Raw genomic sequence first — 16,633 nt, forward strand, 5'->3', positions numbered from 1 at the left:
CTCACTGTTGTGGCCTCTCCCGTTGCGGAGCACAGGCTCCGGACGCCCAGGCTCAGCGGCCACGGCTCACGGGCCCAGCCGCTCTGTGCATGTGGGATCTTCCCAGACCGGGGCACGAACCCGCATCCCCTGCACCGGCAGGCGGACTCTCAACCACTGCGCCACCAGGGAAGCCCTGAAAGGTGTTTTTATATCTATATCCACTTACAGTAGGATCTCAATTTTATTTTTAAAAAGGAAAAAATATTAGTGTATGTGTTACTGCATCCAAACTTGCTCTGCTTGCCACATAACAGGCAAATAAATCAGGAGACAAGGTGTTGAGCCAAGGAATGGTAACTTTATTTGGAAAGCAGGTTTCTGAGAAGATGGCAGACTAATGTCCTAGAGTAACATCTTATCAGGGTCTGGATGCCAGCTTTTTTTATAGAACAGAGAGGGGGAAGTAAAGTAAAAGGCCATAAATCTTGCAAAATATCTCCTGGTTTTTGGCCATCCTCAGGGAGGGGCTGTGTTAATTTCTTCTTTTCTGCAGTCATTCACAGTTGGGCAGGGTCAGGGTGTTTCCCTGTGAGCTGAACAAAGGCACTTTAGTGTAATATTCAGGCAGAGGGGCAGGGTTCCCCGAGGGAGGCCATTATATATGCCTATAGCTATAGGCAACAGCCTTTTAGTGATTATAGTAACAAAAAGTAATGGAGAGCAAAGGTTAAAGTAAAAGAAACAGTTCCAACATGGAGTCAGATTTTGTTCTTCCCTGTTCTATGTGTATGCCTGTATTTTTCTATGAGCATAATAAGTTGTGGACAGATACACACTACTAATGTTGTTTATCTCATGTTGAGGTGAATTTGCTTAACATGGGGTTTTGTGATTAATCCAGGTTAATATGTATAAATATATATTCATGTATAGTATATATTCATCTATATATGTCTTATATGTATATAAATCTTTTGGGTTGACTGTTACAAAGACCTTATATAACTTTTGTAATTTATAAAACTTATTAAGATTTGTTTTATAAAAAAATACCAAGCTGTCTCCTGAGGAACATAAGAGAAATCTGGAAAAAGATACACTGATATCAGAATAGAGAAGTTAATTGGTGGGAAAGAATTAGGAGTCTACAACTGTCGCATATGAGATCTTAGTGTGGAAAAATGTTGTTACAAATCAATGTTAGACTGTTAATAAATTATATTGGAAAAACCAGCTAGCTGATTGAGGGGAAATTGGATGACTAATTTACTGCACAAACTAAAATAAATTTAAGGTGATTCAAGGCATAATATTTTGATCCAAATAATGAGTAAAACATGGGTGAAGCCAGTAAAATTAAGGGGAGATTTCTCACTTGGGGTTCCTCAAGCACTAATAAGAGATGACTAGATCAATACACAAATAACTCAGAAAAGCAATGCAGAGGAGAAAAAAATGTAAACTGCCAATAAACATGAAACTTTTAAACTTTCACTAGCAATCGATTAAATGAAAACTGAAAAAATAACCAACTAGGAGACATCACTCTCAGTTAAAAAATTGTCCAAAATGATCAATGTCGATAAGGATGTGCTGAAACTGACACTGACATTTTGGGAGGCATGCAAACCAGTATTATCTTTCAGAAAGGCAGTCTGGCACAAGGGGATAATTATATGGAAATGTAATTGTGCATCACAGAGGTTTCAATTCCAGACTTTTAAAATATAATACATACAAAAAACTGCAAATAAAATCCCTAGAGGCTTGTTTACTCAGAATTCTATGTATCTGCCCATAAGTGAGGTAGATCTACATATAAATAAGTAAATTATGAGTAAAATAAGTACATTAAAAGAAATATGGTATATAAATGGCAAACCAACTAGGCCACAGCATGTTTCTGTTAGGAGAGCTCAGACTAAAGCACTTCACAGCAGGTTTTTTCCTGGGGATGACCTCTTATGAACCTCAAGACTCACGGATTGCTCTTGGAAACGTTTGCATTTAATCAAAATGTTTCTTCTCTTATCACAAACTGAAACTGAGCCCCTCTAAAATTTAGTTCCTTTTGTGAGTTTATGATTAAGCTCTCTACTCAAAACTTTATTCCCTTGTTTGCCTCTTCTGACCTCAATCATGTGTTAACTGAACACTAATCAAACAGAATCAGATGACTAAAATTGCTATTGTCTGTAACATCAATGTACTAAAATTGCTGTTGTAGATATCATCATTAACACACAAACTCAGGTTGTTTCTCCAGAGCAGGATGAGCTCACAGATCCCGCAGGTGGCTAGAGAATTGTAAACTGGAAACATCCTGACTTCTACAACTATGCTTAAGAGATGTCACAAGACGATGATTAATTCCAACTTCTTTTTTCTTCTTCCTTAAAAACACTCCCAACTCAAGGCCAAGTTGGAGCAGATCTGAGGCTTGTCTCCCACTCACTTGCTTGGCGCCCTGCAATAAACCCTTACTTTACTGCAAACATCGGCTGTCAGAGTTTGGCTTTCTGTGCTGCAGTCACAGGAGCCCTTGCTCAATAACAAAACCACATGCAAGTGACTTAAAAGTTACGTTGAAGGTAACGTTGAAGACTCTTACAGGCTTAGCAAATCAGGTATTATTTATTTATTGCTTATAAGACACTGGAGAGCTAAAATTTGATGATCAGATTTACAAAGCCTGTTAGAAATGGGACAGGCTGGAGCTAAGGGAACCAAGGAGGAGAATTAATTAGAAAACGTGAGGCCAGAAAAAGCAGTGTCTGCTGGAACAGAAAGGAGAGGAATAAATTCAAGAGCTATTTCCAGGATAGAATAAACGAAACTTAATGATGGATTCAGATGGTGGTGATGGGGAAGGGTTGTATAGGTAGACTTTCAATAAAAAGCCTATTGAAATCAGCTAGAAACAATGGGGATGAAGGTCCTCAACTGTGATCTCAATGAGTGAAGTCCCAAAAGTTCTATCCCCTTCAACCATTTCCATCCACCAGCAGCAACCACTGCTTCCCTCAATGCCACTTTTCCACCAGTCACCTCCACTGGGGCTTTTTACCTATATCTTCCAGTAGTTTCACCTCCTTAAATTCACTCAGTTAATCAGCACAGTGAGCCTTCATCATGATCTCCCATTTTAACATTCCCAGTCTCTGAGCTGTCCCTCACCATATTTCTACTTCACCCTTAGAAGGAAAGGAAACCACCCAGTTTTCTCTGTTTTGTGAGGGCCACAGGCATGGAAATTACCTTATCAGTACTTGTTTAACTTTAGTTCCAGGACTTTGGTGGCTCAAGGCTAAGGGGAAGCATGGGTGGGGGTGGAGGGCAGGGCAGATGACCAGCAGGAGTTGGTTGCAGGGTGGGGTACCAGTCTTCAGACTGGTGGGGTCGAGCAAAGGAACCACCACTAGAGGGCTGAGAGGGAAGGGCATGGTTGTAGGGGTGAGGGAAGCAGGTCATTGAGGGAGGTGGTGTTGGGTAGGAGTAGGGGCAAGCAGGGCGCTCAGGCAAGAAACCAGAGAAGGTGGCAGGAGACAGATGGGCCAGTGGCTGGAGCAGTGACCTCTCTTGTTTCCTCTGCTTAGCTCTGCGGTTCTGGAACCAGACCTGAGGAGGAGGGAGAATAGCCACAATCAGAGCCTCTCTCTCAAATAGGTGGCATTGTCATATGCGGTTACAGACGTATAGGGCATAAGACTCCCCCATATCCCCAGAGGAAGTAAAGCTCTTGCAGAAGGCATAGTTGAGCCAGGACTAGTGACAAAGCAAGACCCACACCATTCCCCCATTCCATGTCTAAATTTGCCCTGCTACAACTTTGGGTGAGTAAGAAATGTCAACTTGTAAAAAGAAAGAGATAAACATGACACAGTGGCATTTCACCTCCACAGAGAATGGGAAATTTCCTCTAGGGTTATTAGAGACTAAGACTATGGACGAGTTTAATTGTTACAGACCAGGTTAGATTTAGGGTACAGTTTATTCTTAAGATTAACTAACTCTATGGTTAGAATTGAGCATCAGGTTGAGTTTCAAGGCCATGGTTAGGGACAAGGTTACATACGTGTGTGACTAGGACTGAATTTCTGTTGGAGTTCACATCACTAAGTTTGGGGTTTGATATTGAAATTCAAGTTAGATTAGGTTAGCTCCAAGGTTAAACTCAAGTGACATTCCTGATGTAGATGAGGTTATGCTGACTGTTGGGTAAGACTCTGTTCTGGTGAACATTTGGGTTAGGGTTATAGGGCCCTGAGAATTTATGCCCCAGTAGTTGCCAATCACCAAATCTGCATTTCTTCAGGGGATGGTAGGGGGAGGATCCTGGGCCATCACCTGGATTCTGGCCTCGCTGAGGCCTGTGTCCCGGGCGAGGCCTTCTCGGGCCCAAATGTCAGGGTACTGGTCCCTCCCAAAAGCTGACTCCAGCTGTTCCAAGTGCGCTGGACTGAAGGTGGTGCGGTGGCGGCGCCGGGAGTGTGGGCGACCCCTCTGTTCTCCTTGCGAGCAAAGACTTGGTCTCCCCACTCTTACACCAGAGAAGTTCCTGTAGGGCTGAGTGCTCATGTCTGAGAAGGAAGGGGGAGGGAGAATTTGCTGCTGCATGGACCACCCATCCATCCCAGACCACATATGCTGGAACCCCCAGATTCTACTAAGACCCAGTGTGTTGCTCATACACTCTGCCCTGACCAGAAATTCTTCAGCTTTCAGAATTAGCTGAATCCAGCTCAGCCTTGGCCCTGCTTCACTTCTGAGTCCCCTAACCCATGCTGCCCTCTCGACATGAAGTCCGCCCCTCAGACTCACTTGTCCTGTGCACGCACGCTCCCTCTGCCTCACTTCTGCAACTTGTGCCCACTACCTATTACACACCCCTGGATGCATCCGCATGTAAGGCATGCCCCTCCATAGCCTTTCACCTCTCTCAGCACACATACCACCTTCTTGGGTCTCACCCTGTGGATCTCCTATTCACTCTGACAACCTAACAAACTGCCCAGGTCTCTGTCTAAGACCCTTATGAGTTGCTCCCTGCTCTCATGGTTCACATGCAACTTAAACCTTTATATTGTTCCCATTGTCCTATTCCCTCCACCTGGGAAGATGAAACATTCCTCACTCTTCTACTCAGACACACCCTCCTCACACATACATTTCATCTTCTCCCATATCCCAGTCCTGGCCTGGCCACCAGGCTGCAGGAACCTGAGCTCGTGGGAAAGGCTTGCCTCTTCTCCCTACAGGCTCACTAAGCCCCCACACTAATTAGTCTGAGAGCCAGCTGGGGAATAGAGAACAGGAGCAAAAGGAAACACCTGGGAGGCACACAGAGAGAAAAGATATCTGGAGGATCCCATCCCCATGGGGACCCAGTGAGTAATCCCTACCCAGTGCTCACTGTCCACCTTAGCCCCCTGCTCTCCTCAGACCCAAAGCCCTGGACCCTCCAAATCTCTTCCTTGGAGAAAACAGTGCAGTGGGCAAACTGAGGTCAGGAGTGAGGAGACAGATTTCAGCTCTGCCTCTGCCCCCTCCTCATCAGTCAGGGCCTCAGTGTGCCACTCTGGAAAGCAAAGGAGTTGTATTACCCCATGTTTTCTAAGATTCCCTTGTTTTAAACATTCTAGGATTCTGGTTTTTTATTTCTCCTCTTCACTCTCCTCGTGGCGCACCATCGGCCCATGGAGCCTGGGCATAGAGCATGCACACCTGCTGCTTCCTCAGGACCACCCCAGAGATTCACTCACCCACCATGGAGGTCAAAGTCCCAGCGGCTGCGTAGCCCTCGGGCCAGAGACTGCTGCAAACTCGCCCCTTCTTTTGTTTACCCTGCTCACTCTTCCCTTCTGCATCCATGGCTCACAACAAAGACCAAAGACAGCCCAGTCTCGTGTCCCTGAGTCTCTGATTCTGGATCAGTCTTTCTCTGTTTCCGTTCCCCTCTATGCCTTGTATATCACTGCTTTCCCCCTGTTTATACCTCTTTCTGAATCTCTCTCCCTGTGTAGCTATAGATAGATTTTTATTCTCCTCTCTCCTTTTTCTAACTTTTATTTCTATGTCTGATTCCCCATTCCTTTGCTTATCATCTCATTCTGCCTTGTCCTCACCCTATTTCTCTGTCTTAGTCTCCACTTTTCTCCCCCTGCCCTTTCTCTCTCTGGGATGCTGTTCTCTCCTTTTGCTCTCAGCTGCCTACTTTCCCAGCTTGCAATCCCACACTAACTCTTTCTCCCTGAGCCTTGGAGCAGTGACCTCTTCCTCACCCTTGTGGGCCCATCCAATCATTGCCTGGTCACCAGAGCCCTCATCATCAGGGGAGGATCACAAGCCGGATGAAGGAAGGTGCTCTGTTGGAGGGTCCAGGGACTGGGGCCAAGAGCTCATATTCCCAGAGGACCAAATTCTTTTGTCCTGTTAAATCGCCTCCTGGGAGCAGGCAGGGGAAGGAAGAGAAAATACATTCCTCTTGAGACCCCTCCTCAGAACCTCATCATGAGAGGAGAAGGAGAGGCTGTGCAAATGGAGACCAGGAGTAGGGCCTGCCTTGTGTCTCAGTATGTGGGTGATTCCCAAAGACTTCTTTCCAGGAAACTAAAAAACTAAAAAACACAAGTACATTCTGGCCCCTCATAGATATCCTGATTCTCAGAATACACTGGACACCCCGTCAGGACAACCTGAACCGTAGGATGAGTCTCCCGGACACCACAGTTCTCAAGTACTTTCTGCTTTCCTCTCCGAAATGTCACCTCCTCATTCACCCAGAATCCCCCAGGACTCCATGACCTTCCAAGGTCACCCAGCTATTCAGAGAGCACTTACCTCAAGAGCATCTGTATTCCAGGTGCATCCTGATCTCCCTGGACCTCAGGACTCTGCAGAAGACTGAGATTCCCATGACATCCTGACCATCTGATTCTTCAAGGAAACCCTGACATACCCAGCATCCTCGAGCAGTCAGGACACCCTGATATATGCAGTACTCTGCTTCTTGAGATTACTTAGAGCTAGGAAGTACATTCTGACATACTTAGGACATCCTGACCCTTTAAAGACAGCACAATACCCTAGGACTCTAGGGTCCTTTAGGACACACTGAAACCTAAAGCGTTCAACCTCAACTAGGAGATTATCCCTGTCCCCCGCCATGAAGTTCTGAAATGTCAGAATAGACTGAATCAATGAGGGCACCCTAATCCCCTCAGAACACACTGTACTCATAAGACTGATCCCCAAGGTTATGATAATCCTTCACACACATCCTTTAAAAGAACAATTCAAGACAGAAAAACATGGTACTCTTCCAGGATCCTGAGGTAAGCCATGGATCAGAAGTATAAGCAGCCCATGAGAGCTTGTTAGAAATGCAAATTTTGAGGCCCCACTTCAGTCCTACTGAATCAGCATATTCACTGTAACAAGATACCAAAGAAAACTGACTGTACACTTGTCTTCATCAGCTCTGGCTGCCATAACAAAATACCAAAAGCAAGGTGGCTAAAACAACAGATATCCATTTCTCACAGTTCAGCAGGCTGAGAACTCCATGATTAAGATGCCAGTTGATTCAGTTTCTGAGAGTCTTTTCCTGCGTTAGACAGCCACCTTCTGTGTCTTCACAAGACAGAAAGAGAACTCAGTCCTGGTCTCTTTTATATTCTTATAAAGACACTACTCTCATCTTGGGGCCTCACCCTCATGATCTCAACCCTAATCACCTCCCAAAGGCCCCACCTCCAAATATCATTGCATCACATTGAGGTTAGGACTCAACATATGAAGTGGTAGGAAGACATAAACATTCAGGTCATAACAACATAAAAGCCGAGAAGCACTGATTCAAATGCCAACCCCTCCCCCCCACCCCAGAGTATACTGTGACCTCCTAGAGAAAGCCGAGCTGCATGACAGCTTTGCCTCCCAAGATTCATGTAGTCAACTTGGATCCACAAGCACACACTGAATTCCAATACTCTTGCTGCCTGAAAACAGCCTAACCCTATAAGGGAACTCTGACCAGCCATCCAAAACAACCTGATGATCCCAGGACACTCTGATATTACAAAGAAACTCTGACCTACAACCCTGCTCCCCAAGACATTGAGACACTACAGGTTTGACTTGACATCCCAGGATACCATTATTTCCTAGGAGGCTGGGGAGGAGTTTGTTTTCCAGGGCATCCTGATTCCCACTCCCAACGCTGACCTTCAAGGAAGCCTGATACCCAGGGTTCTCTCACCCTACAAGAGTCAGGATGGTGTGGTGGGAAAGAATACAGGTTCTGAAGCCAGGCTGCCCTGGGTTCAAATATCAGCTATACCACTTACTAGCTATATGAAACCTGGCTCATTACTTTTTATCTGCACCTCAGCTTTATCATCAAGGGATAATAATAGTCAATTCTCTTTATATAAGTAGTTTTGTTCCACAAAGTCACGATAAACACTGAATTGGTGAATACTGAATCACTGCTATTAAGGGAAATAAATAGGTTCCTGTGAGCCTCTGGCCACAATATTTTTGGTCAACCAATCAATACATAACATTGTTGTAGGTGTGTCTCAGTTTAAATATACTCTACTAATATATATTGTAAACTCATTAACATTGAACTCATGACCAACAGCACTTCAACTCATGCCTGAACAAAGATTACTTTCTCCGTTAAACACCTCATGGCCCTCCTGCACTTAGGAACACTAGACAGCATTGCAGCACCATGCTTGGGGCCACTTTGAACAGTACTATTACCTTCAAAAGACAAAAATGTATAAAATGTTGGCTTAAACAAGATAGAAGTTTATTTCTATCACACACAAAATAAGTTCAGAAGTAGGTATTGAAAGGCTGGTACAGTGGATCTAAGATGTCATCAGACTCCCAAGCTCAGAAATTTCTACTCCACTATCTTAGGGTAAGTTTTCTATCCTCATCTTATGGTCCAAGGTGGAAGCTGGAGGTACAGTCGTCATTTCCATATGACAGGCCAGAGGAAGAAGGAAAAGTAGAAAGGCGAGCATCCACGTGCCACGAGGGTGGTGCACCCCAAACTCTGTGGGACAGAAGTTCCTGCACTCAGGACCCTTCCTGACCTTGCCCTGTCCCTGTGTGCCTCTTCCTCTGGCTGTTCATTTGTGTCTTTTATAATATCCTTTACAATGAACCAATAATAGTAAATAAACTGTTTCCTAGAGTTCTGTGAGACATATAGCAAATTATCCAATTTGAAGATGGGGTCATGGAAACCCCAATGTGTAACCAAGTTTAACAGAGTATGAGTAACCTGGGGGCCCAGTACTTGTGCTTGGTATCTGAATGGGTAGCTTTGTGGGACTGAGCCCTTAAACTATGGGATCTGTCCTAGGTCAGGATAGTTAGTATCTGAATTAAATTAAATTATAGGACACCCAATTGGATTGGAAAGGAAAAAGTCAAATTGTCTTTGTATGTGGACACAATAATCTTCCATGTAGAATTTTTGATGGAATTATAAGGAATCTATTATAGCTAAATAGTGAGGTAGGCAAAGTTTCAGAATTCAACATCAATATTTAAAAAAATAATCATATAGCAACAAATAATAAATAATTTGAATTAAAAACACTACCATTTACAGTAGCATAAAATATGAAACATTTAGTGTTAAAATTGTCAAAAATATGAGCAATCAGTACACTGAAAACTAAATATAATATTCATGAGTGGAATTACAGGAAGCCTTTTACAATGAAGAAATATGCTATGCTTTTGGGTCAGGAGACTAATTGTTGTTAATTCTGCAATTGATAACATTTCATGTGATCTCAAAATTTCATCAGACTTTTTCATAGAAATTGGCAAACTGATTCTAAAATTTATATAACAATGCAAAAATCCTAGCATAGCAAAAACAGCTTTGAAAAATAAGTTGGAAGACTTACACTGTCCAAATTCAAGAATTATTATAAAAATATTGTAATCAAGACAAATGGTACTGCCTTCAGTATAGACAAATATATGAATGGAAAGGAAAGAATTCAGAAATAGACCCAAATACAAAGGCAATTTAGTGAAGAAAGTCTAGCTTTTTTAAACAAGTAGTGCTAGATCTAAATCTAAATCATTTTTAGATTTAGATCTAGATTTAGATTTTTGATTTAGATTTTTGGCTATCTAAATCATTTGGGGTGAGGGGGGATGGAATTTGGATCCATACCTCATACAATATTTTAAAATTAACTGGACCACAGATCTGAATGTAAAATCTAAAATTATAAAACTTCCAAACATAGGCAAAAAATCTTTGGATGGCTTCCCTGGTGGCGCAGTGGTTGAGTCTGCCTGCCGATGCAGGGGACACGGGTTCGTGCCCCGGTCTGGGAAGATCCCACATGCAGAGAGGTTGGGCCCATGAGCCATGACCGCTGAGTCTGCACGTCCAGAGCCTGTGCTCCGCAACGGGAGAGGCCACAACAGTGAGAGGTCCACATACCGCAAAAAAAAAAAAAAAAAAAAAAAAATCTTTGGGAACTTGGATTACATAAATATGTCTTAGATATGACACCAAAAGACCATATATAAATGAACAAACAGGTAAATTGAACATCAAAGTTAAGAACTTCTGCTCTTCAAAATACACTGATAATGAATTAAAAGACAAGTTACATACGGTAATAAAATATTTGCAAATCATATAGCTAATAAGAACACTTATCTGTTAATTCATATATCTGATAAATGATAACTATGCCTAATATAAAAATTCAAGAATGTAAAGACAAACAATGTAATTTTTTAAAATGCAAAACATTTGAACAGACAATTCACCAAGAAATATATGCAATACAGCCACCTTGGAAAAGAGTTTGGCAGTTTCTTCAAAATGTTAATTTCTTAAAATGATCCAGACTTTCCTCTTCTAGTTAATTAATCCAAGAGAAGAAAAAGCATTGATCCATACCAAGTCTTGTAGTTGAATGTTGCTAGCAGCTTTATTTCTAAGAGACAATGCAAGTCTTCATAGACAGAAGCTTGTATGAGCAGTTGTGGTATAGCCGTGAAATGGAATATTACCAGCAATAAAAAGGAATAAAGTACAGCTACAGCATGGATGAATCTCAAAACAATTATGCTAAATTAAAGAAGCCAGACAAAAGTGTACATGTTATATTATTTCATTTCTGCAAAACACAAGGACAAGAGTTGGCAAAAGCACAGCCTATAAGCAAAATCCAGCCCTCTGCCTTGTTTTTTCTTTTTTTTAACAAGTTCTTTGGAACATAGCCATCATCCTTTTCATATTATCTATGGCTGCTCTCCTTCTACAATGAGAGAGGTGACATTGCAACATCTTAGAGTACTCAGTAACTGGCATTTTACAGTAAAACTTTGCTGACTCTTGCTTTAGTGTACGTGTTTAAGTACATAGAAAATACAATGGAATCTACAGAAACATTCCTAGAATTAATAAGCTAATTTCAGAGTACAAGGTAAATATGCAAAATCAACTCTGTGTCTATATGTTAGCAATAAAAGATTAGAATTCAATCCTCCCCAAATTAATCAACAGATTCAATACAACCCAATCAAAATCTTAACAATTTTAAAGAAATCGACAAGCTGATTTAAAGGTTTATAATGAAAAGCAAAGGACCTAAAATAACCTAAAACCTTGAAAATTAAGAACAAGTTCAGATCACTTACATTATTGATTTCAACATTTAACATAAAGATTCAATAATCATGACAGTATGGTATTGGCGTTAGATAAACATAGAAATGAATGGAACACACAGAAACTCCAGAAATAGAATTGAATTTCAACAAAGGTACAAGTATAATTCAATATGGAAACAGAAATCTTTTTAGCAGGTGATGCTGGAATAGCTGGTTATCAGTATAAATAAAAACTAACTCTATTTTTTACCTCACACCATATTCACTCACGGAAATGAATCAGAGTTAAAGACAAAATTCTATTAAACTACTGGAAGAAAACATGGTACAAAATATTTGTTATACTGACAGGCAAAGATTTCATGAATAGGACATAAAAAGCATAACTTTGGGCTTCCCTGGTGGCGCAGTGGTTGAGAGTCTGCCTGCCGATGCAGGGGACACGGGTTCGTGCCCTGGTCTGGGAAGATCTCACATGCCGCGGAGCAGCTAGGCCCGTGAGCCATGGCCGCTGAGCCTGGGCATCCGGAGCCTGTGCTCCGCAATGGGAGAGGCCACAGCAGTAAGAGGCCAGCGTACCGCAAAAAAAAAAGAAAAGCATAACTTTAAGGGGAAAGAGTGATAAGATGAACATTAAAATTAATTTTTTTCCCTTCATAAGGCATAAGAAAATTAAAAGCAAACCAGAAACTGGGAGAAAATATTTGCAAAATTTACAATTGAGTCCAGAAAGAAAACAAACTTACAACTGAAAAATGAGAAGAAAAACAACTCAATAAAAATCGGCAAACAACCCATTAAAAATGGGGAAAATATATCAACATAACTTCACAAAAGAAGATATATGAATAGGCGATAAGTATAATATGCTCAACATCACTAGTTATCAGGAAAATGCAAATTAAACCCACAATGACATATTATTATACATCCAGTAGAATAGTTTATGTTAAAGACTAACAATACCCAGTGTTGATAAGAATGTGTAACAATTAGAACTCTCAAATATTGCTGATAGGAATGCAAACTGTACAGCTATTTTTTGCAAAAACAGTATTGCAGTTAAAACATTTACCATAAAACCCAGTAATCAGGGCTTCCCTGGTGGCGCAGTGGATGAGAGTCCGCCTGCCGATGCAGGGGACACGGGTTCGTGCCCCGGTCTGGGAAGATCCCACATGCCACGGAGCGGCTGGGCCCGTGAGCCATGGCCATTGAGCCTGCACGTCCGGAGCCTGTGCTCTGCAACGGGAGAGGCCACAACAGTGAGAGGCCCACGTACCGCAAAAAAAAAAAAAAAAAAAAAAAAAAAAAACCCAGTAATCACATTCCAAGAAAAATGAAAACATATGGCCACACACAAACTTCTACAGAAATGTACATGGTGGTATTATATACACATTGTATACCTATATAGAGATATGCATACAAATTTATACATAATAGTTCTAAACTGGAAACAACTTCCTCAACTGTTGAATGGTAATAAAAATTGTGGATCTCCTTACTATGGAATATACTTCACAGGAATGAAAAGGAACACAATGTTAATAAATGCAACAAATTTGTGATACATTGACAACATGGATTAATCTCAAAAGCATTACGCTAAGTGAAAGAATTCAAACACAAAAGACCACATACTGTATGATTCCATTTATATTAAATTCTAGGAAACAAAAAACTGTAGTGGAAGAAAGCAGATCAGTGATTACCTGATCATGGGAGGGTGCTAACTACAAAGGGAAACAAGAAAACTTTTTAGGGTGATATAACTGTTGTGTTTCTTATTGTGGTAGTGGTTACGTGACAACATGATTTTAAAATTCATTGAAGTGTAACTTAAATGGGTAATGTTTATTATCTATCAATTATAACTCAACCCCCCCCCAAAATTAATTTCACAATATGGGAAGAAAAGAGACATAAAAATTAAGCAAATGGGGCTTCTCTGGTGGCGCAGTGGTTGAGAGTCCGCCTGCCGATGCAGGGGACGCGGGTTCGTGCCCCGGTCTGGGAGGATCCCACATGCCGCGGAGCGGCTGGGCCCGTGGGCCATGGCCGCTGGGCCTGCGCGTCCGGAGCCTGTGCTCCGCAGCGGGAGAGGCCACAAGAGTGAGAGACCCGCTTACTGCAAAAAAAAAAAAAAAAATTAAGCAAATGAAAAATAATGCAATTATTTTTTAAAAATAGGCAATTATGAACTCCAGGAACATTCAAAAGTTGTGCAGGAAAAAACAAAAAAGATTAGTACACCAACAGTGTATAACAGAGTCAGAAAGTCAATAATAGATATTGACATACCTCCAAATTGTGATGTACCTGTAATTGGAGCATTTGAGGAAGCGGTAAAGGGATGGTGAAGTGGTATTAACTCATCACCTGTCAAAATGGGAAGACAGTGTATTGTAAATCAATGAACAAAAATAGCATTATAAGCATATTATTTAGAAATATATAAAAGTATATTGGGAGTTGGATCATGGAGTAGAAAGATAGGTAGGGAACTACCTTTCTCATTTAAAGACTTGTTTAACTTTTAAAGCTATGCTAATATATTTGGCTAAAATAATTTTAAAATAAAAATTATTGATTAAATACTTGATTTATTCAGTTTTTATATTCCTTTATTATTAATAAGAGCATTTAAGGCTATTTTTGCATAGATTTTTATATTTTTTTCTCTAATTTATGATGATTTGGTTTTTGTTTTGTTTTGTTTTGTTTTTGGCATACTGTAGGACTATTTGCCATGCCCCGAGGCAATACTTTCCATTGAAATCTCCTCATGGGTTCCTTAAAATTTAAAAGCTAAAAGCAAAACGTTTTCTATCTTCAGGGAACAAAGGAATAGTGAAAAAACAATCTTTTAAATCTATAACTATAAGATGATAATTGTGTGGTATGACTGTTGGAGAGGGTAGGCCTGGTTGAAGAGCTCCCATTATTAGCATAGTTTTATTGACAGCTCTTAGATCCTGTAATAACCTGTTTTTCAGATTTTCTTTTTTTAATGGTGATTTTTTTTTTTTACATCTTTATTGGAGTATAATTGCTTTACAATGGTGTGTTAGTTTCTGCTTTATAACAAAGTGAATCAGTAATACATATACATATGTTCCCGTATCTCTTCCCTCTTGCGTCTCCCTCCCTCCCACCCTCCCTATCCCACCCCTCCAGGCTGGTAAATGTTTTAACTTTCTGTAAGAGTTGCTCCACGTGTAGATGTATTTCTGGTGTATCTGTGGGGAGGAAGGTGATCTCCGCGTCTTATTCTTCTGCCATCTTCCCCTCCCTCTCTGCCATATTTTTAAATTAACTACTTGATCTATCAAATTCTGGGAATTGTATATTAAAATCCATCATTAAGACATTAATCAACTTCTTTAAAAAATTTTTATAAACCTTTGCCTAACCTATCTCTATTATACATTGCTTACATTGTTATTGCAAACAGTTGCTACATTGTTTTGTTTGATTTCATAACTGTGATTTTTTTATGAATTTGTCCTTTGTTATAAAATATTCCTCTTTTGTGATTTATCCTTGTAGTTGACTTAATTATTGCTTTGTCTGTAATTAATCATGCCACCAATGTTCTCTAATTTTTGCACTTGCCTAAAACTTCTTTGCCCAATTTCATATTTGTGTTCTTTCTTTTTTAAAAATTGGCTTTAAAACTCACTTTGTAAAAATTTTGCTATGTATATGCACACAAATAGAAACTTAAAAATACACACCCAAGTTCCAATAGCCAACAGATATTATTTAGATGACCACATATATAGCCCACACCCAGTATTCCCTACCCCCATCCACAGGCCAGCATTTCTAAGTGGTACCTCTGTTCCTATGTCAGGTACACAGCAACTATTACAGAGATTAATTGAGACAGAACTTAGGTTCTGTTCTTAGACATTACTTTCTTACTATAAATTGACAAACCTTTTATTTGAAAGAAGAAAAAGTACAGAGTCCTAAAGACTTAAGGATTATACAAAAGGGGAGTCAGTGTAGAATAAAGAATGGAGCTACCATGAATATCTGTGGTCCAATTTCACCGGCTTCACAATTTTTTTTTCAGGTTAATTCTGAGCACAGAGCAAGGGACCAAGTATATTTTGTCTCTGACATGGGCGTGAGATGTACTTGATGCAATGGGAAGCAACAACTCTGAGCACTAAACTGATTTCCCCTCAGGCTGAGATATCTGTATCCAGAGAGGATAGAGACAAAGAACAGTTAGTAAGTGTGCCTTTAATGAGGAGCTGTGGGGAATCCACCTTAGAGGCACCTGTCTGAATCTAAGTGTTCTCCAGTGAGAAAAGCTTTTTTACTCCCCCACTAGCTGTGACTTTCTCACGATTCAGGGTCAAGCAAGGAGCCAGTGGAGACAGGGGTCCCATGATAGCCTCTCACAGCAGCAGAGCAGCCAGGTAAGAAAATCTGGGAAAGCAGGTGAGGACACAGATCACCAACAAAGACAGATTCACATAGACCAAAACACATACAGTTACATTTGGAGAAACACACACTAAATTCTTCAGCATCTCACCAAGTTCAAATGGGAAACATCACCTGGTTTAACATGTACAAGCCTTTCCTCTTTCAGGATGTACTGCCCATTACAGAATAGAGCAAGCATCTTTCCAAGGTGGAAATAGAAAATTAAGCAGTGGGAAAGGAAAGAGTTAACTAAGGGCAGCAGTGCTAAGATCAGTGATGGCAGGCTCTTCGAAATTCTGGCCAAAAGCTCCGAGCCAAGAGCCACCCTCCTTCCTCACAAAGGAGACTCTTCTCTCAGACATTCAAGACCCTCCTATTCTGCCCTTAATCTCCACCGTTTTATTAGTTGCTTCCCTGTGTACCTTCACTCTGGTCTATGACCACATTACAGAAGTGTCTCAGAAGGAGGTTGCTTGGATGCTACATGGAACCCCACAGAGGGGGTCAGCTTGACCTGGGGTCCAGGCAC

At 41.0% G+C, this 16,633-nt stretch overlaps 1 protein-coding gene across 1 annotated transcript; it reads right to left on the minus strand.

The window, feature by feature from the left end:
* Nucleotides 1-2,604: 2,604 nt before the first annotated feature.
* PROP1 (PROP paired-like homeobox 1) lies at nt 2,605-6,221 on the minus strand. The gene is made up of 4 exons (XM_032628061.1): nt 5,745-6,221; nt 4,330-4,562; nt 3,241-3,600; nt 2,605-2,699 (listed from the first exon to the last, which is right to left on the minus strand). The coding sequence occupies exons 1-3, from the start codon at nt 5,851-5,853 to the stop codon at nt 3,262-3,264; spliced, it is 681 nt and encodes a 226-aa protein (XP_032483952.1). The 5' UTR covers nt 5,854-6,221; the 3' UTR covers nt 2,605-2,699; nt 3,241-3,261.
* Nucleotides 6,222-16,633: the final 10,412 nt, after the last annotated feature.

Source organism: Phocoena sinus, chromosome 3, assembly GCF_008692025.1.
Source record: "Phocoena sinus isolate mPhoSin1 chromosome 3, mPhoSin1.pri, whole genome shotgun sequence".
Lineage (NCBI taxonomy): Eukaryota > Metazoa > Chordata > Mammalia > Artiodactyla > Phocoenidae > Phocoena > Phocoena sinus.